The 26,160-nt window shown below is 38.4% G+C and overlaps 1 protein-coding gene across 2 annotated transcripts in view; it reads right to left on the bottom strand.

Annotated features, from left to right (window-relative positions):
- Nucleotides 1–8,565: 8,565 nt before the first annotated feature.
- The window catches only part of TET1 (tet methylcytosine dioxygenase 1), a 75,690-nt gene continuing 58,095 nt past the window's right edge, over nucleotides 8,566–26,160 (bottom strand). For both annotated transcript variants that reach the window (XM_054831520.1, XM_054831521.1), the window contains exons 11-12: nucleotides 20,556–20,895; nucleotides 8,566–16,929 (exon numbers count right to left, since the gene is read on the bottom strand). In XM_054831520.1, coding sequence (XP_054687495.1) covers nucleotides 15,788–16,929; nucleotides 20,556–20,895 — 1,482 coding nt within the window. In that variant the 3' untranslated portion in view covers nucleotides 8,566–15,787. The remainder of the gene's footprint in view (nucleotides 16,930–20,555; nucleotides 20,896–26,160) is intronic.

Below are 26,160 nucleotides of genomic sequence, written 5' to 3'. Positions count from 1 at the left end.
GAATGGGTTCTTTTTAGATTTTAATCAGAACATTTGCTGTCCTGGGTGAAACAATTGCAGTCTTACAGTACACAGAAAGGACAGTACAGTCTGTGCATCCCCTAAATACAGAATTTCTGTCATGTATCTAGTCTGTTGTATACACTTGTGAGACTGGATGCACTTGCAACTATTAAATTTAAATTAAAAATACTTGTATTTGACAAGAGATTGGTCCTTCCTAAATTCAGGTTTGACCCTGTGTCCTGGAGGGCCGAATCCTAGAATATTTTACAGAGCATTGCACAGCTGTCTGCATTGGTATTACATGCAAAGGTTTGACCCAGTGAAATTATTATGGGATTGGTTTTGATAGAGTTCATTTCACTGCCTCTTATATGCATGCCGTGCACATCTGTAAGTCAAGAATATGGGTTTCTGCATTTTGCTGTAGTTTATGCAGACCAAGTACAGCATTTAATCCCACTGTGATCTCAGTAAATGGCACAGTGTTTATTTACACTGAATTTAGAAGGTAAATGGAATGAATGTCTTTCCCAGGCATTGGAAAAAAACGTATTAAGGTTGGTAGGTGTTCATAGCTATAATTTAGCCTTAGTTGTGTATCTGGCACTACTCCTGGTGCTGACAGATGGTAGTGCAGGGGGCTAAGGCATACTTTCACTAAGGAACCCCAGTGCACTCCATCGGCAGTACCAAGAATTAACTCGGATAAGTTTTAAAGGTCTTTAGAAGTTTACAGAATGATTTAGAAGGTAGAACGAACTTCACAATTGTCCGGAGCTGCATTGCGTATCATATAATTCATACAAATAGTATCCCAATATATTTCACAAGAGGTTTATAATTATCACTGTGATGGATAAGGGAGATATGACAAGGGCTATGTAGCAAGGCTGGCTTAGTTCTGAAGACTGCTGACAGTGAGCTGAAGCAACTCCCATCCTATCGTAGTCATCTCCAAAGTTGATTTATGAACAAATAAAAATCCTTAGAGAAACTAGCATATTTAGAAAGGGATTTGAAATCAGGTAAAAAATATGTAGAAAAATTAGTCTGTTAATAGGACAGCGCTGCTCACAGTGACAGCTGGACTGGAGAGGGCTTTATAGATGGAAGTGATGAAAGTCTTTTCTTACAGAACTGCTTTAGTGCAGGCAATGGTAGTGGCAGTGCAGAAGAGATGAATGTTATTAAATGTAGCCTTGCTGTAACCCGAACTGTAGTTGTTGGTTGCAGTTATCGCATAAAGCCTTCCACAGCCTCTATGGTTACATTAAAAAAAAAAAAAAAAAAGCTGAGGTGATACATAGAAATACACAGCTAAAAATTTTTGAACACAGACTAGATTCAAGGAAGAGACGTATTTCTGTAAAAATAAGAAAAAGAAACTCTTAACATGTTTCTGCTAATAACTTCAAGGATACCCTGAGGTAAATAGAAGAGTGAACAGATTGTCAGTGGTGCTGAGATGAAATGTAAGCTAAATACCATCTTGGTGCCCTGTTAATGGGGCAGCGCACCACTAGTGAAGTAGCTACTGAACACGTTTCTATTTCAGTTCTGAACTCAGATCCCTACGTAGAGGCCTGCAGGGTCTGTGTTGTTTACAGCTATTCTGCCAATACCATGAAAGCTTGGCTTTCATTCAGTTGAACCAATGCTTGGGCATAGTTATTTTATATCAACAACTAAACATCTTTTCCTAACCAAGTATAAAATACTTTTTTTTTTCCTGAATACTCCCATTTGACAATTCAAAATAAAAAAAAAAATCTTATGATTAAAAAGATGTATTAGAAGGAAACCCTTTTCAGAATTGTTTTGGATAATCATAGTTAATATGAAATTTCAGAAAAACACATTTATTGCAAAAGGGAAATCTCCTTTTAGAAAATGTAACTATCTTTTAAAAGTAAAGTAATTTCTGAACTGAAATCACAGATCTCATTTCAAATTCTGTAACTTTTGGTTTTGCTTAACCATTTAACGTTTGACTTTAATCCAGAGTACTTATCTGGGTCTTACAGTTCTTAGGGGAGTACAGGGTAGCTCTTACCTAATGTTGGTTGAAGGAGAAAATATTATTATGAATGTTAGCTTAACGTGAGACTTCCTGTCTAGGGAGAGCTCTGACATTTGGATCGTTCCTCATGATTCATGGCAGATAAATAGGCATAATTCATGTTGACCAGGGAGCAGAGGAATAGCTGCCCTGCGTAAAGGCATAGGTTTTAAGGATTCCTTTCTTCTTAACTAAGGTGACTTGTATTCGAGTGCTTTAGGAAAGTCTTCGGTACCTTTAGGAAGGCCCTGTTTTTCTAGGTGTATCAGATTTGATTGTGTATTCGAGAAATGATTTCTCATCTATCTCCTTATAATCTTGGGGTAACCAAGATATATGAAAGACAGAGTTAATGCACTTCTATAGACAGGCAATAAAGAAGACAAATTGGAAGAAAAATCCTGACCACCTTTAAAATCTTAGCCCTTTGAGAACCTGTTTCTGCTCCACTGCTGCCTGCAATGTTTAGCCTCTTCCCATAGCAGAGCACAAGCCTCTGATCTGAAGGACAGGCAGGCATAATTCCCAGGGCGGTACAGCTGACTGTAGAGATTCAGAGATTTAACTTGCTGTGGACCATGCAGGCTGTGATTTACAGGAAGAGACGGGAACATCTTGAGAACTTCTGCGTGCAGTAACTGCCCCAAGTAATGCCTCTTTCAGTGTGAGAGCACAAAGGAGAAAGACTAAAACTCTAATATTTGCTCAGATGCAATATAAATTACATGTAAAGGGAATACTTGCCTGTACTCTTGGGGTGATCCAGAGCATCCGACACTTGGAAGGCTTGCTGGTGAGCACTCTACAGTAAAGCATTCTTGGGTTTTTTTTTTTTTTGACTACATAGCTAGTCAGATCTCACAAGAACTATAGCCTAAGGAGGGTCATTGAGCAGTGGCACACCTGAGCCACTTACAGCTTCTTACCCTCATAGAATGGGATAATTTGCAACAGCCCAGCAGATCTCACCCTTAAAATTTGTAGCAGCTGTAACCCAGGTGAATCCTTGCAAGGCTTTCTGTTGTTGTGGAAGTGAGTTAGGGTCTATCATAGAGGTGTTTGCTTCATGATGCACAGGATTAGTACTTCATTTCCCTGAAGGGATTCAAATGAAGGGAGTCAGTCATCACCATGCAAAACCAGAAGTCTATGTGTAAAACAAAGTGGTCACAAGAAACTGAACTGCCAACTTGTTATGCCATAGGAGGCAAAAGTTTTACTGTTCTGAGCTGAAAAATATGGCTAAGTCATGATTCCTCCAGCAGTAATTCAGGACTAGCTCAGGATCAAACAGTGGAGAAGTGTTACCCAGTTATGTTATGAATGAATGGAGATGTGCACATGGTGTAGTAGGGATTTTAACTAATTTTTGGCCTTGTGTAAAAAGACATTGACATTTTCAAGAATTCAGCTGCTAAGAATTTTGTGTAAGTGGTATAGATTGTAAAGCAAAAGAGTATCTAGAGGCAAGCAGACTGGACAGAGAATTAGAGGCCCATCTTAGGAACTGTGTTCCAGGCAGTGGTTATTGAAATAGCTGGGTTTAAATTTCCACATTTTAAATATTTTTCCAGTGTGTTGTAGATCAAAACCACAGATGGGTATTAGTGGTAATTATTTCATTTTAGACTATCTAGGCCATTTTTTTGAACCAGAATGCTACTAATTGAACCACCATCATGCTTGTGGTTAAATTATATTTTAATATGATGCTTGTTCTGAAGTAGAGAATTCACAGAAAGGCCTATATTTCAATGAATATTAATTTCGAAGATGTAAGCTAATATTATATAATAATATATAACAACAGTAATCAGTGTTAGCATTATCCCACAGCAGTCAAACCCTGCTGTTCTGTGATCTTTATCAGGTATTAGAGTACTGCAGAAAACTGTAACTGTAGCACTAGCAAAAAAGTTTATCTTGCAGTTTATTGATAACAATCAATACCATTTTAATAAGTATTGCAATTTAAGGCTATAACATCTTAAGAATTTAAAAGCAACCAACTGTACTACATCAATATTCCATTACCTGTATAATTTATTTAAGAAATCAAAGATATGAGAAAGCACTGAAAACACCTCCAGGTGTTGAGCTCTACAAGATAAACTCATGTTTGGCAACCTTTCAGGGATGCCAGGGCAGGTGAATTTGGTTTGATTTTTGTTCCCACAACCTATGGGTGAAGCTGTGTTTTTAAAATCTCTGTATGTTATATGCTCCATAATGTATGAAGAAATGTAGCTCTGATTGGGAACACACTACTGAGTGGGAATGCCGGGGGAGGCAATATGCAGTTGGCTGGCAGTACCTGAAAGGGAGCTGGAAAATGCTGTTTCTTATTGATGTCTCTCCCTCTATAATGATGTTCTTGGATCTGCTCCCAAGTCTTTCAGTGCCGTTCAAAATCCGCATGCTTTCTTAGGTGCCTGTGCTATATAGGTTACAGACTCTAGTATCAAACTGTGGAATGCGTAGCTCTGTTGAAAGATTTGATAGTATGGTTTAGAGAAGGCTTGGGGCAAGTTGTGAGATGTTGTGATAAAAACCCAGTAATGATTATCCTCTAAAAGAGCAGCAAATTACATAGGAGGGTACAGGCCTTCTGTTGGATTACCGCATCCAGGAACTACATGCACCATATCACATAATGTAGTTTATTTCTAGGGAATTATTGAAGCTTGAGGAAAGCAGTGTTTTTCTGCCCTCTAGGAGATTCCAGTTGTCTGGAAGATTATTGTAACAGCAGCTTTTGCTACTGCATTTCCTGTAGAAGTTAAAGAAGCAAATACAAACAGAGTTGTTTTCCTCCTTCGGATCTAAAGAATGGGATTTCTGTCTAGTATTGTTCTACACTAAAATGTCACATATTAAAGCAGACTAGTGCCAAGGTCTGTTTTGTTTTGAGAAAAACTAAGGTACCCTCTGATTTGAAGCAAATAAAACCTGTACTGTTTTGCACTGGGTGGGAATTAAAAACCACAGTAAAGAATTCCTGTAACCTTGCTCTGCCAAACAGGGCTGGTAGAAAAAAAGAGACGCTGTGTAGATGTGTTCACAAACCTCTTTGTCCTTTTTAGTCAGAAGATGAAGTTCAGAATTTTCTGACTGCTTCTCTTGCTGTACGGCTCTGCCTGGGACAGGTCAGTCCTGCATGAAGCAAAGGCAGACTAACAACAGGGACCAGACAGCTGAGTGATTTATGCCCATCCCTTTCCAGTGCAGAAACCCTGCTGACTCAGGTACTCAGGTACTGTAGTCCTAGAGGGCTGAGTTAATTCATAAATATATTTCTACATGTAACAATGGTTATTAGTGATAAGAGCAAAATTTCTATGGGGAAATAGCTCATAAAATGAAAATACTTTTATTAGCAATTATTTTCTTACTCCTCCCTTCACAAGATATTTTACTGACTTCTGTTTTAATGACTATAGAGTAAATTATATAAACATGCTCTGATAAAAACACTAGTCTATAGATTCTGTGACTGCTCGCTATAGTCAGAACGTCTTTGATCAGGTTCACAACACCCTCAGATATGCTGCAAGACCTGACTGTTTCTAGCTTTAGAACTGATGAATTTTTTAATTCCGTGTCTAAAATTTCAAGCTATGCAATGGTTTTAAATGGGGCATATATGTAGGATTATATGCTGTATTATGAAGCAGAGCATTAACTTTGCTGCAAATTGTATCGTACAGGCTCTCCTGACCTAAATTTTTAGTCTTTACATACTTCAGCATGACTTTGTCTTGGTTTGTATTGGGAAAACAACTTTTATTTCTCAAAGCAGTTTACAAGAAGTGCATGAAAAATGCAGGAAAGAAAAATTAGACGACTAAGTGCAAAATAGAAGTATAAAATTTATTTAAAACCACCCACAAAGTTCTGTGTAATCAGGAATGATACAATTTGTAATAGTCTTTTTAAAAACTCATGACAAGATTTAAAATATATTTTCAATTACAGTATTCATTTAGCCTTATTCAGTTAGGACAATTAAAAAAAAAAGAAAGTTTACGTTCTAAACAGATGAGACACACAAGAAAAATAGAACAGAACAGACAATTTCCACAACAACAATTTTTACATGTATGTTTCAATACTAGTATCAACATTTCAATGCATCTTGCTACATAAACATGAAATCATGTACAACAACTGCTTGCACCAAAAAACATAGCTTAATTAGATCTTTCAAGTAACATGCAGTCACAACTCACAAGTCTTCAAGTACTGCTGGTAAGGGTTCCCTTGTCTGCAAAGAAGATTTTAAGGTTGTTTCTCAGCTAGCATAACTCTTCACAGCTCCACCAGCCTCATGAAGCTATGCTTAGTTATACTAGGAAAGAATCACCCCCAAATGTTTTTTGAGAAAAGTAGTAATTTTTATACTTCCTCCTGTAAATACTGTGACATAATGAAGTGCTTTTTCTTTCTGATTTTTTTCTCCCTGTACATCATCTTTTGTTAAAAAAAGTTAATTTTCTGTTCCAGATCCAAATTCAGTAGGTTGGCAACTGGAAATAATCCAAAACCTCAAATTCAAAGTTGAAAAATAATTATCAAATGCATCCCAAAGAAAGAAAGAGGGAAAAGATGAAAGAGAAGGAAAGAAAGAAAATGCCGACTTTTTTTTTTTTGCTTTGGCATACGTTAAATCTTTTACTTTTGCAAAGCAGGAAAGAATTTATTAGCCATAGCATTTCAGTACACTGTGTCCCTACACATTAATGTTCTTTCTTACGACAGCAAATTCTGAACAGTATTTATGACCCAGTATGATACTGTCACATTATGAAGAGCTGTCTCTTCCAAACTGAACAAATAATCACGGAATAATTGTTAAAGACTGAAATGTCTGCATGTTTGTATTGGTTAGAACTGGCTTTCTTTTAGTGGTATTGGGATATCACATTTGTTTTTCTTGCCTACAGTTATTTTTTTTCATTTTGAGTACAAAAGATTCATGAAGTTCAGACATTGCCTTTTGAGTTGCATGGATTAGACTGGCATTCACAAAGTTAGTACAAAATCTGTTCTCATTAGGCTCTGCAGTATCACTGCAGTTTAGAAATTTAAGAATGAAAATCGATTTCCTTTTCCTCAAACTTTTTTGAAGGAGAAGTTTGCATTGCATTGCATTTCATAACTGCAATGTAGCAGGGCTTGATGCTTACATAAAGCTTCCATTGGCAGCAAGGGAAGCTCTGCTTGACTCAAGCACGCAGGGCGGTGCCAGCGGTTTCACTGCTGAATACCACCACAGTTCAGGCAGTCAGAAAGTGTTGGCTTTTAGCTTTGTGTCTCAAAACTCACCCCGCTGCGACAACATCACACAATACTGCACGCCCTGCTGGATCTTAAGTCAGAAAAGAACGGAGTTCAGTAGATTGTCACAACCCCATTTTATATAATCAAATAAAAGGGATCAAGTTATGATAAAGAGAAGCAAGTATTTTAAGAAAAACTACCAAAGGTCTGAATGAAATAGTATTATTGGTAATTCTGTGAGATTTCTGGCCAGGCCGTTACCTAGAAGTACAAATCTTTTACTACGTGCTCTTTGTAGCCAATGTTGGGAAAAGGACATTCACAATATAAGTGAACACATAAAACCTGATAAAAACCAAGCCAGTTTCTTTTCAACCTGTATTTCTAAACAAAGAATAATCTGGATATTACTGGCCAGTATGTGCACAATAGGGATATCATTACATTGATTTCAGATGATTGTACAAATCAGTCATTTGGTAACAGTTTTGATTTATACTACTGACCTCTTATACCATTATCAGTGTAATGGGATAGTCCGAAGGATGTAAGCTAAATCGACATCTATTTAAGGCTGCTTTATTTTTTTTTAAATGTGATGCAAAGGACAGTAGTATAACTGAGAATCAGGGCCTTCATTCTTAATTTTAAGACGACTCCCAAAACCCTAGACCCTCTTCCATTACAATATTATAATAAAAATACAGATACACATGTAAAATATTCATGAGGTCACAAAACTTTCCACAACAGTATTAAAATGTTCTGGGGCAACAACTGCAATACTGAACATCAAACTAGCAGTTCCCTTGCTCCATTGCAACAGCACTTCTTTGGAATACAGTTCATCTGCTGTAACTGGTAAGTCTCTGTAGATTAACTGCCAAATCTGTCCTCCTTCACATATGTAGTTTTTTGAGGTCTACACCTGCATCCTCTGACTTCATGAAGAAAGCTGGCAAGGTGTGCAAAGTGTTGAAAACGGCATTGTTAATCAGTCACGCCAAACAGAGCCAGTCACCTTCGTGTTATTTAGCACCTCAGTCTTGCATTCACTGCAAGTATGCTGTTGGAAGATTCTAGCATTTTAATGTAAGTATGTGTGGAAAAATTACATACATAATGGTCCAGTAGAAGAAAAAAGATACTGTTGTAGGATGAATTAAGGATACAGCATAGAAAAACATCCTGTATCTTTTAAAACTGAAGTTATGAGTATGTGCTTAAAAACTGCAAACAATGTTGGGATGATGAACCAGGGAACTAGACAAAAAAAAAAAAGGATCCTAAAGTCTTTATGTCTCAGAAAGAGGAAAACAGTGATGCTGACACTCCTGTACCTTTTAATGAAAGACAGTAGCTACTTAATTATTTTCTGCTCAAGCTCAATCAATTCCGCTTGCTGCTACAGAGGAAGAACAAAAAAAAAATAATCCATTGTTCTACTCTTTTTCCAAGCAGTCCTATGATAGTTAAGGCATTTTACTTACACAATACCTGGGTTTCTCACAAGGACTATGACTGATCTCTGCACAGAGATATAACCAGAAGATGTAAAGAAACACTCCAGCTCTTGTAATTGTGCGGGGTCTGCAGCATCTGTCTTATGTCAAGATTTGAGCACAGCTTGTACAGTAACTCAAAAGAAAAGAGGACATTCCACAGAGATGCTAGCAACAGAAGCAAAAATCTTGTACTCCGAGAAGGGATGACTTTCCCTTCTCAGGGGGTGAGCAGTTTTCTAGTCTTCCAAAGTCTCTTTTATTGGGTTACTTGCGGATATAAGAACAGAGAGTGCCAATTACATCAAGAAGTCTGAAAGTTAACTGGAAAACTGATTACTTTGCAATATTCTAATTCCCTACAAGAGAACATGAAGTAAAAAAAACCCCTAGACCTGTCATATATAGAATAAAAGATGACTGAAAGAAATCAATTTTGAAAGAGTCACAAGGCGAATAAATTCTTAAAATATTCCTGAGATGAAGATTGGCTGATTTACATACAAAGCAGCGACAGTGTGCGTGGGCAGTTCACAAGTAGGCTAACGGCTATACTGCTAATGCTGAGTACCAAAGCAGATCTGCAGAGGGATAGGAAGAACTTCTGGAGTAGCTACAAGCATTGAAAGCATTCAGCAGCAGGTTACAATGGGATCTAGCGCTGACTGTGAAAATAGCTAAGCTAACCACAGCAGACAATTCGTAGAGACCGTGGAATGAGAAAGGGGGCTGTAGTATTCGATGTCATTGGTACAGAGTAGAAAGCAATACCTACTAATCAACACTTGTCGAAGTGTTCTTTTGGGAGACAGTATAACATTATGTAGAATTAAGTCTTAACAATTTAGTCGAGTATGTAAATGACAGTATTAAATAAAAAGTTTTGCTCACTCCTCTGAAAACAAAAATGTTTTAATAGGGAAGTAATAAACAAAATATATTTTCAACTGCTCTTTACAAGAAGTGATCCATATGTACACTGGTGCCTGATTAGATACTACTATTAGAAATCCTTGGTCTTTGAGAGAACCTCAAATAAAACTCTCTCCTTTATGTTATTATAATGTTGCAGCAACACACTGGAGCAGCACACAGAAGACACTGTAGCCAGTTTCTGTACTGTTCCACTAAGTAGCCACATCCTCACGACTTTTCACAGTGGCCACTCTGTTTAAAGGAGAAGAGAAGTGTGTCACAGACTAAATAAAAAAGCTTACAAATTTAAAGTTAGATGTACCAAAAATAGTGTCAATATAAAGAAGTACCCTGGCAACTACAACATGCGTACAGGGAAGGCTGTCTCAACAGCTAACTGTACCTTCACAGCTTTGGCCATGCCTTATTCATGCCATGCATCCCATCAGCTTTCCACATTCTCTATCTCAGTCATAGGACGGAGCAGCAGACTGGTGATGACAGCAGTGCTCACTACCTTGTTCGTCTACACAGATTAAAGAAAGGGTGACCAACTGTCTCCCTCCTCTCTGTTTTTGGTTTTGTTTTTTTCCATAAACCATTATACACAGGCAGAGAACAAAGGAGAGATCACTGTCTCCAGAGGAACTGTGGAAAGATTTGTACGTATATCCACAGCTGTGTGACAGGATGACACATCTTTGCTGGTTAGAAACAATGCAGTAACACAGACATTGCAGTGCAGCACCATGGTGTCCCCATCATCAATAGCAACTTTCTCTACAGTTTAATTTCACGGAAAGATATTCCTGCTACGCTTCCTCCTGAAAGTCAGATTGACACCTGATAAAAAGAAGCCGGCCAGAATTTCCAAATGCGATTGGACTGTTCCTCATCTCTAACTGTGTTATTTAAGATCAGATCATAGACAGCACCACGGGTCACAGTGGGCAGGCACCTTTCACACAAGAAATAAAACACTATTTTATGGAAGATGTGTCACAGAGACCCTCGTCTGAATTTCAGCAACCACAACAGACCTGAAATAGTTTGTTCCACACTGCCTGAATGTAATTGCTGTTAATGTACATAAAGTGTGGCAGTGGACATGGAATTTTTCATATATCTGAATATATCAAAGTTTTTCATATATCTGATGGCACAGTTACTTCCTCCTGTTAACCTAGAAATTACAGGTAGAAATTTTCTGTGGAAAAAAGAGAAAAATTATACATGTGTGTGTGTATATATATGTATATATAAAAATGGATTACAAAGCTGTTGACTGCTTGATAAAAGGAGCTAATTTCACGAGAGGAATTTCATGGGAAGTGAAAGGGCAAGACTGACCTTACATTTTAAATACAAACCCATGAAACTGCAGTTTTATTAAATCTCTTTGAACAACCTATCAGATAAGAAACATCAAAAAAAGCTGTCGAGAGCATAAGCCTGAAGGTGGTCTGAAATAGACCTGCCTGCATGCCTGAAACTTGAGGTGAAGGCATTAGTCTCTCTACAGACCTTGAATCACTTCTCATGCTACAAACATAACCTCTGTGTTTAACCAGAAGTACAATGTTTATTCCAAATCTCCATCTGTCCTCACAAAACCTATTCGTTGTAGGGTTGCAAGGGTCTGAGTCAGCACAGACTTTGGTCAACTGTTCTCCATATCCATCCAGTTAAATATGAAAGTGGCATGAGAGCTTGATGAATGAGCACATTGCAGTCAATGGGGCTGCAGCACTGTAAACAGGACCCAAATTTAGCCCACCAAAATTAGCGTAATACTGCAATGATATTAAAAGGTCTTTAAAAATCCCCAAACAGTTGTATGTTACAAATGATCTTAAGTACTACAGAAGTTGTCACTTACCCATGCTTAATATAAAACATTGCTTAAGCTACTACAGTTATTTCCTGTTCTAAGTATAGAGAAGCACTGTCATCGGTAAGATAAGGACTTCTAACAGCAGTTACTCCTAAGTAAAAGTTAGCTTAGAAAGTCCATAAAAAAAAAAATCTGAATACAACTGTTACAGCTAGAAAGTGACAAGTATTTGTAAGTTCTTAAAAGGCTTTTTGGATCTTGTGACTAAAATATTTATAGAAATAATTTTTTCTATTTTCTGTAATACAATAGCATGTTACAAATCAGTAAGCGCAGAGAAACTGCAGGAGTAAAAGTTCACTATTTAATTGGGCATGACTGCAGTAACTCCAACAGGGACTGAGCGAGTCAAACAGAACTGGCTCCTGCAGGAAGTGCTACACCTTCCCTCCACAGTGAAGGTGGAGTGGTGGTACTGGACCCAGTGGAGAAGGGGATGAGACACATTTCTTCTGGGAAGTCAAGAGGTGTCCCATGTTGCATTACGACAGGTTTTGCTAGTGTGCTGTGAAAAAGGATCAAAAGACAACCCCACCCCGCCACCAGCCCACACCTGAATCCATTTTCTGGTTTTTCACCAAGAACACAGTGCCAGCTGTTGGAAACCAAGTAAAATATGCCGGTCTGATGTAGCCAGCTACCTTAATTTTAGATCCAGCTCCTGATCTGGCCATACTGGAAGGAATTTATTAAGGGGTAAGCGCAAATTACAAGTGGTTTTGTGGGCTGCAAAGGAAAGCAATACACCCACGGATTTGCAAATTTTGGAGAGACAAATAACTGTTATAACTGATAACCTTACTCCAAACAACATAATTGGTGTACAAGGCTGATAAATATTCTGAAATGTTACTATAACTAGCACACAGTTGTAAAACCAGTAAATAGTTGCATTTTCTATGCTGCAGTACAGCAACAGAAAATACTAGCTTCTCAAATCACAACCTGCTGTGTGCCACAGCAGGAAGTAAAAGTGGCCAGCTAACCTGCCTGTTAGGTACACGCTGAAAAAGTAATTACGCCATAGACAGTCAAGGAAAGAGCACCGCGAATGGTATTTTATTGTATAGATGATACATTTTTCTCAGGTAAGTAATCTTAATAAAATAGTAACTGACTTCTAGCACCTATCAGTTAATAGCATTAACTATTACATTCAGATATACTTTTCTCTGTTAAAATTGCCATTTCAAAGAAGGTAGACCTGGACTGACTTGTGCAGCGACTTGCTGGGGCTATGTTTGGAGGTATCCTTCTAGGTCCACCTTTCAGTTTCTCACTTCTTTGAGGGAAGCTGTTGCTTTTTCAATAGAACATTTTTACCTTGAAGTTTCCAGTCATATGTAAGTTAAACATGGGAATTTATAGGGGAAAGTTCAAGTAAAAATGATCCACTTCAATAATCTGAACATTTTCGAAGGTAAAGAAATGGCTCTGTAACTTACTAATTTTGTGTAGAAAAATTGTTATTCACATGGGAGCACGGAATGATAAATGTTTTGTTTCCATTTGCATGTATACAAACTAAAGCTATCAGCACTATCAGTGAAACCAATAAACTAATCTTTTCTGTAAATGGTGGATTGTGGTGTCTGACAAGGGTTTTCAGATAGCAAATACAGGAATGGAACAGCTAGAGAACGTACAGTACTACTTACTGTATGGACAGCTGGAATTCTTACTAATCTTCGGCTCACCAAAAATATACAAGTTTTAAAATGGAAATCTAAGGCACACAAAATACCATAATGATTTGATGTATACTGTATATTACATAGTCAAGAAGCATAAAACTGCTGGTACAAAATGATGGCGTAATATTTTTGTTTTATTATTATTTACAATCCCTTCATATCCTCTATTTGAGCTAATATTAAGCTTTGAACTAAAATTTGCAGCATACCCGGTTTTTACAAATTTTACTTAAAATAGGTAAGATACAAAGAATGGGTTCAAATCAGCCATCCTCTGCCATCAACATTTTTGTTAACTTCAACAGGAATCTGTAGAATTGAACCCAAGGTTGTTACATAGTGATTGCTACTTTAGACCTTGCTCCTGCAAGCACTGCATGTGTATACATTTATACAGGAGAATAGTCTCATTGATCTACAGCCGCATTTAAGTATTTGTAGCACCAAGGTCCTAACTGGCACTATGTGTTAAAAATACAATTGATGTACTTTTCGTACCAAAACTGTAAATATAGCGCTTACAGTTCAACTTTTCAAGGAAAAGCACCTTGTCTAGGTTTTAAATAAAGCAGATCTAGATAATTCATATTCCTCTGTTACAGCACCACTACTTTACAATGTTATCAAGTATATTATTAGGATATTTTCGCACTGGAAATCTCTGACCTCGTTATACCTACAGGTTACCCAGCCGGGGAGGACTCCGAGGCAGAATTAAGGTACAGCTTCATCTCTGGGGCCTGATCCTGCAGCTCTCTGTCACGAGGGAGAGAAAGAGAGGAGAGAGAAAGAGGAGTCCTGGCTTGAGCAGTCCTCCTGGCTCTGACTGGGCAGGTATGGCTACGCAGAGCTGTTCTTATGGAAGAAGTTGCAGGATGAGGTCGGTCCTTAGCTAACATTGTCATTTGGTAATTTGTTTAAATAAATAAGTTTAAAAAAAGAAATACATAGGAGAGGAGAATCAGAAAGAAGAGTGGGATGCTACAGTATTTAAAAGCAATGGAGTGTCTGGATTTCCTCTGGTTTAGCAAATACTCATTTCATGATAATGTCACTTTTTCAACAGAAATGGAGAACATAGATTTCATATGTTGGGAAGGAAGAATACAACCCTTTCTACATGAAATGTATAAATCACTTAAAAAATTTACAAAACATTTTTGTAAAAAACCGAACTTAGAAAGCTGGTGAATATTACAGATAGGTTATTCTTAATGAAAAATTTGCTGTTAAATATTAGAAATTTCATACTTTTCCAACACTTCTTTTGTATTTTCCCAAAATTATTGTGGTTTTTTTTTTCCCAGAATAGAATAAGGCAACTCTAGGGGGTATTTTTTTTATCCCAAAACAATCCTACCCCTGAGGCATTAGGAACATTTGGTTGTCGTGTTAACTTAGAATGCTCCAAATGAGTGAGACTTACGCGCTTATTGCTCAAAGAAATCATAACAAACGCTGCCTTTAAAAACCCAAATAATATTCATAACTCCCAATAGCAACACACGTATTGACAAGACGTCTCCTAATTTCATGTTTGTACACTCTTGAAAATAATAAAATGTTTCTGTATTTTATAACTGTTGTTTATATGCAACATAAAATCTTCGATGAAAAAGGGCAAGTCTAAAAACAATCACATATGCTATTAGCATACATACTGCAGCTGTAACAATATGGAACTCTACACAGCAAGAATAAAATGATTTCTTCTGTAGAGTATGCACAAACCTTAAACAATATGATCCTTATACTATACTATTTCAAGTTAATTTTAAAAATAGAAAGTGCTTTTAAAATATATATTTACAGCTTAAAAACAACTTCCAGCCATCATTACCAATAACTTCATTTCATACATAATGACAAATCTAGAGAAAAAAAATTCATTGGTTTTCTAAAAGATTTATCTGTAATTTGGACTATATAGCAATGGTTGGAAGTTGTTAAAGCAATGGCACCATGAAGTAATAATTCAGCTTATTTATTTTTAACTGTTTGATGTGGTTAAGCACCAAGAGCTGTGTAGAGCTATTACTGTATAACTTGATTTAACACCATAAAATGTGAACCTGTTAAAATCCCTATAAATGATTTTTGTAGTAAACAGACTTGATTTAAAGCACCAAAATATAAATTCCTAAAGGTAATAAACTGAATGATTCAATCAAGGTTAATAACCTAAACAAAATCTTTTTTAGAATGTATTAAAACTATACAACTTTTTTCTTTTTTTTTTTTTTTGCTTAAAATGTGCTTGAGCACCACCAAATGTTAAAGTCACAGTTTAAGAAGAAATCCCCCCCCCTTTTTTTTACCTCAGCCTTGAAATGGTTGAGATGAGCAAATAGTAAACGACACGAGACTTGTTCTTTAACAGCACCTTAAAGAAACACTGTGTAACACTGCACCAAGAGGAGGCATTTGATACTATACCCTATGCCCAATGGTTGTAAGGCCCTGCGACTCGTGTAAGGGCATAAGAAGATACTGTTATTACGTTATCCTTGGTTACTGTTAATGCTCTGCGTGATGGAATTTGGTTGAACTCATTGTCTTCATAAAAAATATCTCTGTTTTCACTTGCTTGCTTTGTTTTCCTGCTGCTAGAGTTTAGTTCAGTATTCTCCGCTCCTAATCTTTCTGCTTCTTTTTCTTTTTCTTTCGCCCTCTCAGCCATCTTTGCTTCCCACATGGCTAAACCATGTTTTGGCTCATTTAAATTTTTGTGTTGGTAGAAAACTAAAGAGATTCTCGTGGGATGATTGCGGTTGGGTTTTTTAATAGGTGTGGTAGCATGGAGTTCACGTCTTGCACATTCAATTAAGATAGAACCATGAGAAGGTGCCACAGCAACCCCGCCAATGTCATCATCCAAAAAATTGTGCTCGCTGTCTGACCACATTTCCTCAGCTTTTTCTTCAGAATCAGTCGGTTGTCCCAGTGCACTGTTTTGCTTTTCATCAACACAGTCAAAATCACACATCTGTTCTCGATGGGAGCTGCCCTTTTCCATTGGGCATCCATGGGAACAGTCAGCTTCATTTCCAACTGCATCCTTTGCCGGAGAGCTTAGCGGTACTGACAAATCACAAGAGCTGATCATCTGTGAAGAAGGAGAATTGTCTAACTGAAGCTGACAATTCTGTTTGTCTGGCTGATGTTCAAGTATAGTGGGCAGGGGGTCTTTATGGGCTGGGGGGCCTGGAGCAGTGACCTCTGGAAGAATCGGTGGCACACCATTCATCTTATCATTCAGCAAAATTCCAGTATAATCTTTGACCGACACATCAAAGTTCTTACAATTAACATAAGGTGTCACATGAGGTTGCTTACTACTGCATTCAAAATACCCGTAGGGAACTGAAAAATCTTGTTGAATATTAGTCACTGCTGTTATGCCAGGCTTATGTGCTAAAGATGAATAAGGATGTAAACTATCCACCTTAAAAGGGGAGGAAGCCGTATACTGTTTTAATAAAGAGCAATTTTTAGTAGTGTTTGAAGTATGTTTCATGGCATAGAGGTGATCGGAAGTCTCCGTTTTTATTCCAGGTTTTAAAGCATCTGTTTTGTTCCCTAAAAAAAATGCACACCAGAGTGTAAGTACTTTTCTTCACTTAATTAATGAAATATACCTTTTATAATATTTTCATACTTGCTTTCTAATATGGAAGATACACATGACTACAGATTTTTCAAAATGGTTAGCTTTTTAGGAATATTTCTATGACTCTAAGTACATACATAATAACCTTGCTGAATTAACGCCTTAGCCTTTGTCAGTCAGCCTGTTAGTATATAAAGTACAAAGGTAGTTCACAGAGGGATGAATAAAATAAACAGATAAAACAAAATATCCACTCGGTCCCTATTTACAAAGCCCAGTTCTACTCAAGTGCTTCCCAGCAGCTGACTGCTGGCCTTCAGCACTGCCCAGGCTAGCATGACATGCTATGTAGAAGTTTACATGTAATTGATAGAAATTTAGTCTGTCTGAAATTAAGCCCATGAAACAATCAAAATTCTTGGCTGTCTTAACCTCATAGTATGATGGAAGGAAAGAGTGTGTTCATACATCTTGTTCGTCATGGCAAAAAAGTTACTGAATTACAATGATTTGTGCATTAGCAAGTAACTATTCAGAAATTTTATTAAAAAAAAGTATCTGGCAACATACTGTAGGTAAATCCATCCTTGCAAAGCTGCATCATGGGATCTGGCTGTCTTCCATCTAGTTGACACACATTAATTACTACAGCCCTTTGTGGAGACATACTTGTTCAATTCATATCAGCTCCCTAATCAATTTCTAGTCGTGGCACCCTGCAGTTGTGGTGTTTGTGGGACACTCTCCTCAAGTGACTCACTCCTGTCACAGGTAAACTCAATCCAGAGCCCACAGGAGTCATGGGAAAGAATTCCATTAACTTTGATGGGCTTTGCATCATGCCCTGGAAATGGCTTTATGCGTGTTCTGCTGGCAAACTGGCACCCCACAGAGAGCTCTCACATAGTCTCATAAAAGACTGGTTTTGTCAGTGTTTCTTCTTTGTTCCACAAATAGAATATTTAACTGCTTTACTGAATATAGAACTACTATTCTGTCTTCTAATAATTTATAAACAGCGATGGATTAAAAAACATTCTTGCAAGAGGAATGCAAAAAAGGCAAAAGTGGAATAAATTATGGACACCATAGTTAGTATGCAAATACCGAAACTGTAGAGGGACATAAGAAAACCACATCAACTCTAAAAACCTTTTTGATGAAATCAAACTCCAAGCATTTAACTTAAGGAAGAAGCCCCCCACCACAGACCAAGGCCTTTCTCCAAAAGATTTGAAACACAGCATTTCAGAATTGCAATTTCCATCATCTCTGAAAAGAATGCCACTATTAAGGTGAAGGGATCCTGATTTAAACAACCAATTGTTTCCTCTAGTTTACTATCAGGAGTGACTACTGGATAGTCTAGTTTCAATTCCTCTGTCTCACAGGCCCTTTGAGTTTGTTTTCATATTGAGCATAATCTCAGCTAGACTAAAATTTTCCATTCTTCAGGATGAAAATGATACCTGCCACTGGCAGAATGGAAAGAACCAATCAATGACTCATCCCCTATAACTGCAGAAAACCTGTATGGAACAGTACAATACTGTAGTATTCTAAATCCATAATTTACCGATTTTTGCATTTTATTGTAGGTTAGGGACGGGCAGCAGTGGCGTGCTGATGTCTTTACAGTGACACCCCCATCGGCCTGTATGCCTAAAATGAACACATAAATGATGTGTGTAAATGCTTCAAGGTACTTGTCTCATGCAAAGCACAACTCCTTGCACTTTGCAAACCTGAACTTCCTCTGCCACTGCTGCCCAGTTAGCAAAGCCTCTCTGAAATGGTTCCCTTGGCCAAGCGCAGCAATATGCGCCATCAGCAGATTTGGGGATTACAGTGTTGACATCTATTTTGGGGGATTCTACTGTCAAAGCTTCCATGACAAAAACTACACTTTTATGATAGAAACTGAATATTTCTATTCAGTCTTTTTTTTTTTAATCTCTGAACAACTTTCTCACTCATAAAAGTATTTCTTCCTCACTCTGTGACTTATTTTTAGCAGCAACCCTTTTAAATTACTTTACCAAAATACTCAGTCCTAACAGATTAAGTAAATTGGCTTGCTTGCACAGTTATTTTATTATTTTTGCATGTTCAAGGAATAAAGTTCTATGTTCCCAAAGCACATGGCAAAACTCTGGATAGAGTACCATTTGTTAAAGGCATGGTTTTCGGATATTGAAGCCATGCCTATTTGTAATTACAATGTCAAGCACAGGTAGGTGGTTCATAACTGTATTTCAGTGTTACAAAACAACTTCCCCGTGAGATCAGACAATTTCAGAATCCCTTCCCAAACCAGAGCCCTCTAATGGTTCCAGGGCTTCCACCCCACCCTGAGCACGATGGAAGTTACCAATCGTTGCTTCAGAGTTACTGCTGGACATCATCCTCAGCCTGAGGGACTCCTTTTATATTTCAAAGCCTGGACTGTCTCCCCCAAACTTGCATGTAGATTAACGGAATGTCTGTCTAATTTCCTGGGGGTGTCAGTAATACTGCTTTGCTTGCTCTTAGTCCATCTTGCTGTATGCAACGTTAACTGGTTCCCCTGGCTCCTCTACTGAGACAAAGCAGGGTGCTGAGTGCAAATGATGAAAACGTGTCAGATGGGTGTGGTTTTTTCTTCTAAATACATTTAACTATTATTCCACCCCTTAAATCTACTACATCTATCTGGATGTCCCTCATGGAATAAAATTCAAAATTATAGCAGATAACAGGCAGGCAGGCTATACTTTAATTCCTTTTATTTCTTCCCCCCCCCCAATCGCAGAATCTAAGTCCATGGTTTCCTCCACCTCTTCCTTCTGTTCTACTTACCATTACTGCAAAGTCCCCTAGAATAGTTCTATCCTCTGATGTACCAGTCCAAAATCTGACCCCAAGTACAACAGCATAAATCAAAAGTGCCTCCACGCAGCTCAGTCATGTCGCAATTCTATGTTGCACAGATACATAACTGTAGCAGAAGACTCTGGCCATAGTAATCTCATTGTAACATAACAAACGTGACATAGCTTTTACCTAGCAGCTGACAGATTGCACCTCTCTGACCCTTGCTAATAATATTTCAAGGAGCAATTTTAGAAGCACTGTCTTATTTGATAAAACCATGAGCTTTTTTGCAAATCTCTTGCTTTGCAGCAGTGTCCGTGCCATTGATAGGAAATTACCGTTGACTCAGATTCTGAGAATGCTATTGTCTTTCATCGGCACTGGGTAACACAGTTCTTGTACTTTCAAATGACAGAAATTCACGTCAGTTATTTAGATAAACAGTCCTGCAACAGTATTTCAAGATGATCCTACTGCCATTATTTATTAGAATAAGGGAACTTGGAAATATTTCACTGGTGCTCACACACCACCACAAACTCATTTTTGGGCGATCACCTGGTTTTTTTCCCCTTTGCCAGAAGAGAATATTGACTACAATCACTTGCTCATTAGCCTCTAAAATGCAGCATATACAAGTATTTTACAAAACTGAGTATTAAGGAGCTTTTCCTTCCCCTCAGATGGTAAGAGGCAACACAGTATCAGAAGAGACCAACAGAATTTAATAAGCATCACTCACCTAAACAATGCAAAGTGTTGCCAAGATTTTCTGGGGCTTCAGTTTTCAGCTTTACTGGTGTTGAATATTTTTTATCTATTAACAGCTGCTTTTCTGTTGGGGTCCTCCTTGTGTCTGGTTTCTTTTTCTTTGTAGCTCTGAGAGGCTCAGCTAACATTCGTACTTCTCTGGGAAACGCTGTGAGCACCTGTATGGCTCCGGCTTTTATCTTAGCTTCCAGTCCCTCTTCGGTGCCGAATTCATCTGTCTGTGAAATTTTGTACAGAGGTAACACATGGAGCTGTTCATCACTCGGAATCACCCCCACTCTCCGGTTATCTTCCTTTGTTAACGTACAGACCTGGCAAGAACAGAAACATTTATGATCCAACCATATATATAAGGTACAAAAGTTATTTAAATATTTAAGCAGTCACCCTGGACTTCACTGGTTTCTCATATTTGCTGGCCTCAATGCTATGGGTCTTTCAAATGGAAACATCTGACAAAAATTGTCTGATTTATGATGATGCAGAAAAATTACTGGTACTTGAAGAGTAAGACCAAGGCACATGTCCTGGACAGGAAAAGTGAAACCTTGGCTCAACTCACTCTATCCACAAATGTATGCCATCCATGGTAAATAATCTGAGCTGTAAATATACTGAAAATCCCTAAGCATTCAGAATTTTTTTTTAATACATATTTGATATTCAGATTAATTTTTAAGGACTTAAAAATATGAAAAAAGAAAATATTTTTGGATCAAACAAGAAGTTTCTATGACATGGAACTGGTTTTGGTTTTTGTTTTGGCTGGCAAATGAAAAAAACCAAAAACACAGTTACTCATACTGCTCTGTATTTTTAATATATCTCAGCTCTAACTCCCTCCATCTCTCTTTATACACACTTTAAGTCAACACCCTTCCCCAACTCTGCCTGCCTGCTGTAATGAAGCCACGAGCCCCAGCAAATGTTTGGTTTCTCTTAGGCCACTGACCTACTTTCTGTTATTAAATTATGTGTTGTGAGATACTGGAGCCAAGAGGAGACTGCTGGTTAGATCCAGGTTGATAAGGGCACATCAGAAATGTGGATAAATAGTCAAATTTATTGCAACAGTTTTCTTACTGTAATTTTTCCGTATCACTGCTGAACCTTTGCAGTATTTCCAATTTTCAGCACTTCCAGAGTCCTGGCCATTATTAATAGTGACCCTTCACCTTAAAAGCAGTGCTAAAGCCAGCAGTCTGCTTCCTGGTTTCATTCTCTGCTTTCCAAGGGATGGCGACTGTTTGACATGCATGAGCAAGTGTGCAACTGCTCACACCATTTACAGTTTTTATTAGTTACATTCATAAGAGACTACTGCTTTTCACAACAATACACTGCATCGCTAGAAAGCCAGGCATTCGTATCACGGCTCAGTTAAGCTCCCGTTTCACAGGGAGTCACTACCTACACACACACAGGAATTTGAGGGCCATCCAAGATGAGATGATACTCCCTAAATGGAAACCTTATCATTCCATCATTGTGTAGGCTGAATGTGATGCCTATCATAAACAATTCATCCAATTTCCCAGAATCTTGTCACCATGGCTAACATCCCAGGGAAGAATAATAATATTATTTAGGGGGGGAAAAACCAAACACTTTTTATTTTATAGCACAGCTTTCACATAAAGGCATCACACAATATTTCCAGAATAATGAAATTACAGAATCACAAACTAAAAGTCCTAAATCAATAAGGTGGCGGTTAGGGCTTTATAAATAGCTATATGCAAAGCTTGACAGTTGCAGAGCAGCAAAAGGAGAAAACTTGAGGGGCAGAAACAAAGGAGAAGAGCTTTTCAGGTGGCGTTTTGAAAGGACCAAGAGAAGGGCTCTGAAGAAGGCAAAGTGAAGGAGCAGTCAGAAGCTGATGGGTAGCGGTCACTGTGTGCTTGCTCCATGCGTACTTACCTCTAGGGCGCAGCCTTTGGACTATGAGGAAGAGTTAGAAAAAAGAAGTTGTTCCATGAGCAGCGAATGACGCCTGGTTCCCAAGGACTTCTCCGTCCCCGCGCTCCCACGTGCCCAACCCCAGCACCACTATCCCTGCTCCCTTTTGTGCCCCGCCACCACCTCCACTGGGCACCAGCCAGCAGAAGCAGAGACCAGCTGAAGCTCCGTGCCTCCTGGCTACCGGGCCAGCAGGCACATGCCGATTAACCTGCGGCCATGGCTGTGAGGACCCTGCCGCCTCCTCCTCCGAGCTACCCTGGATCCATCTGCCTCACTCAGCAGTGAAATTTCACAACTTGGATCAAGAGGTTAAAAATCTCCAAAGACAATTAAGTTTCTGCAAAGTTCGGTGAAATCTGGTTGAAATTTGCCAGTAGATGAAGTTATTCAGGAAGAGTGAGAGAGGGTAGGACATACAGAGAGCACAATTAATAGGACTCATCATCTTAGAAAGCCCAGCACATCCTCCCCTTCTAAATTAACAAGAGCAGTAATAAAATAAGCATGGAGGGGCCTAGCTCCTACTTGTTCTCATCAGAAACTGCACGATTCTCACTTGTCTCTGAAAATACTCTGTCCAACCTGTGCCTGGACCCATGCACTAGTCTGAAAAATGTCCAAATCTTGAGGATTCAATCCACAATCTTGCTTATTTTGAAAGTTGAGACCCTCATCCAATTTACAGTTCTAAATTTTAACGCATTTCACCAGACCCTGTCATGATCTTGTACGTTTATTAGATCTACTCTTTTCCATAAGATGACTTACTTTTAAAAATGTGTTAACCATCTTTCATCTGATTTACAATTAGGCAAAGGTAGAGTAGCTCTACATTTTCACAATGCTTGGCTCAGGGGAGAGCATACAAGCAGAGACAAAAATCAAAGCTCATACTGGTTGAAGGAAAACCTACTTTAAGCAAAACTGAAAACTGAGTATTTGTCACCATCACAAATCCAACACTCTCCTCTTTAGAGCAAGGAAGGTAAAGAACTCTTTTGAGGAACTGAAGATGATGAGGGCTGCAGTGTATTGGCAGAACTATGGTGAAAGTACAGTCAACTCCAGCACACACAATATATTAAATACGGAATTAGAATACATAACATTAAGAAATTTGTGGATATTAAAAATTATGTTAACAACCTGAAGACCAGTACACCTACAGCATAAATACCATGACAGCAAATTTAATATTGTAAATTTTCAAGCTCAGTGTCCCCCATAATATATTTTAATATAAAAGGAAGGACACAATGGCAAGTGGATAACTGCAAAGTTAATGTTATGGGGAAACCAGGTGTAAAGTAAGGCCCTACAGATAAGCTAGCAGTTTACAGCTCGAGTAATCCACCAAAAGAGAAACATCAGTTTCAAAAGCCAGTCTAATATTCAAATCTGTGCAAAATATTCCATTAAGAAAGTGAAAGAGAAGCTATCACTGAGAAGTTAAAAGTGCCATTTTCCATTGGTACTGAGACTGTGCTGCAAAGTGACCAAAATTAAATCCCTACATGAGAAAATCACGGACTCCATTAAAGCCCACGTACACAGTGAAGCTGCATGTCCCGCTCCTCTAAGTACTTTTTCCAGAACATGCAGCTAAATCATCCAGGATGCTCAAAAGCTGAAGAAAATGTTGGCCAAGTGGTTTGTTTAGGTTGGCAGTGTGCTTGGTGATCAAAACCATTACCTACTCTGGGTTTAGTGATGTCATGGTAAATCTTGCATATTCCTAAAAGTTTATTTATTTTGTTTAAACTTAAGATGTATCCATGAACGCAATGCAATTCCCTCCACAGATCTCCAAAGAAACATCTGTAGCCACACAGCTCCCAATGCATAACTCCGGGACTCTCTGATCTGCCTTCATCCTCTCAAACTTCACATGTAGAAATGATGTCACCTTTTCCACGATGTTGTAAGAACACATGTTTTAAATTCAAGTTTCAGCAAAGCAAACAGCCTTTCTAAACATGAAAGGTGGAATCAAGTTTCCTACACTCATGTTCCCTTTGCAGAAAGGAAGCAGTGGGTGCTGTTTGGGACTCCAAGGTGCTGCAGCATCATTGCTTACTATTACAAATACCAACAAGGCTGCTTTTCCTTTACAGCCAAGAAACTCTGTCGTTTCACTGGCCTCTCATACCCTGAGTAAGTCTGGGGTTCCCGGCTCTGACCCCCAAACGACCGCTGCATACACACCTAGGAAGCGTCAGATAGCACTGCTGTGCCATGTGCTGTAACCTGGGTATGGCACACAATCCCGTCTGGGAGCTCGCGCGCTGGTGGAGTGACCTTCCAATGTTTCTCCATCTTCACAACATAAAGAGCAGTAACAAAAATCCTTCCTCTACAGCCCTGTGGGGTTTATCTTTTCTTCTGCGTATAATAATCTGAACCACCAATTTAAGCATAAAGTACTTCTGTACCTCACAAAGCAAGCTGTGGGCATGGTCCAGAACGTAGTCTAACCATGCATGGAGACATTCTATCATTTATTGCAAAAACCTACACACAATGATGTGATGAGCTATAAATACAGAAATACAGTAAGTTACTGGGAAGAGCAGAGGAATGTAATTTTTTTTTAAATAAATAGATCAGGAAGAGTTTGTTGACAGATTGCTGATTGATGCTACTTAGCACTGCTGCCAATAATAAATTTTATATTGTCGCTGCCCTTGGAGCATGGATTTATGTTCCTCCCCTTCTTCCACAGTGCCTGCTGCAGACTGCATGGCACCAGTGATCACGCAGAAGTGCAGCTGGTCTCTCTCCTTCCTCAACCCCAGCAAAAAGGGCAGCGTGAAACACCCATATACGTGCCACCGATCTAGCGAAGTCTTCATTAAACCATTTTGTTCCAGTCTCTGTAAAACCCCGTATGTCAGAGATTTAAATGGATTCACACAGGTATGAAGAATGTGATCCCTTGCAGCTAATCCAATAAAGAAACAAAAATACTTACATCTCTCAGACTCCATTAATAAATACATTAATAACTATAAAGTTTTTATTTGCGCGTTGCTCATTTATAGTCTAGCTTTGTATCCACAAGGAACACGGCACCCTAATGCTGCAGCTGTAACATGCATCAGTGCCCCTTAGGGGAACATTAAAAGATGACAAAAGAGTCTGTGTATAGTATGGATGCTCTACTTACCGACTTAAAGGTTCTTAAAAAACTCAATTCATAGGCTTCTGTCAAATAAACCTGTTAGCTTACAGCTCTCTAGAATTGCCAAGTGTTTTCCTTCTACTACAGAGCAAACAGAATATTCATTTTTATTTTCAGTTTTTCTACCAAAAAGCAGCTCTGCTAAATTCAGGGCGTGATTGTGCTAGGCAGGAAAGATGTTCAGCAAATCAAATCTCCCACAGTAATCCCCAATTTTTGCAAGTGAAGATGTGCTATGCTATCTTGTATCCACAGAAGACATTCCCAAGACTTTTTTCCCCCCACTGCTAACAAAAATGACAACCTCACATACAAATAATGCGGCTGATCATGAAAACACATATACCCAGGAAAATACAAGAATGCTTTTCTGCAATTCTGGCAGAGACAGAGCAAGGAAATTGTTCTTGGCAGCTCATGAGATAATCCATGC

Source organism: Grus americana, chromosome 7 (assembly GCF_028858705.1).
Source record: "Grus americana isolate bGruAme1 chromosome 7, bGruAme1.mat, whole genome shotgun sequence".
In the NCBI taxonomy this organism is placed as follows: domain Eukaryota; kingdom Metazoa; phylum Chordata; class Aves; order Gruiformes; family Gruidae; genus Grus; species Grus americana.
The sequence above is the reverse complement of the archived record's forward strand: the minus strand, read 5'-3'. Positions and strand labels throughout refer to the sequence as shown.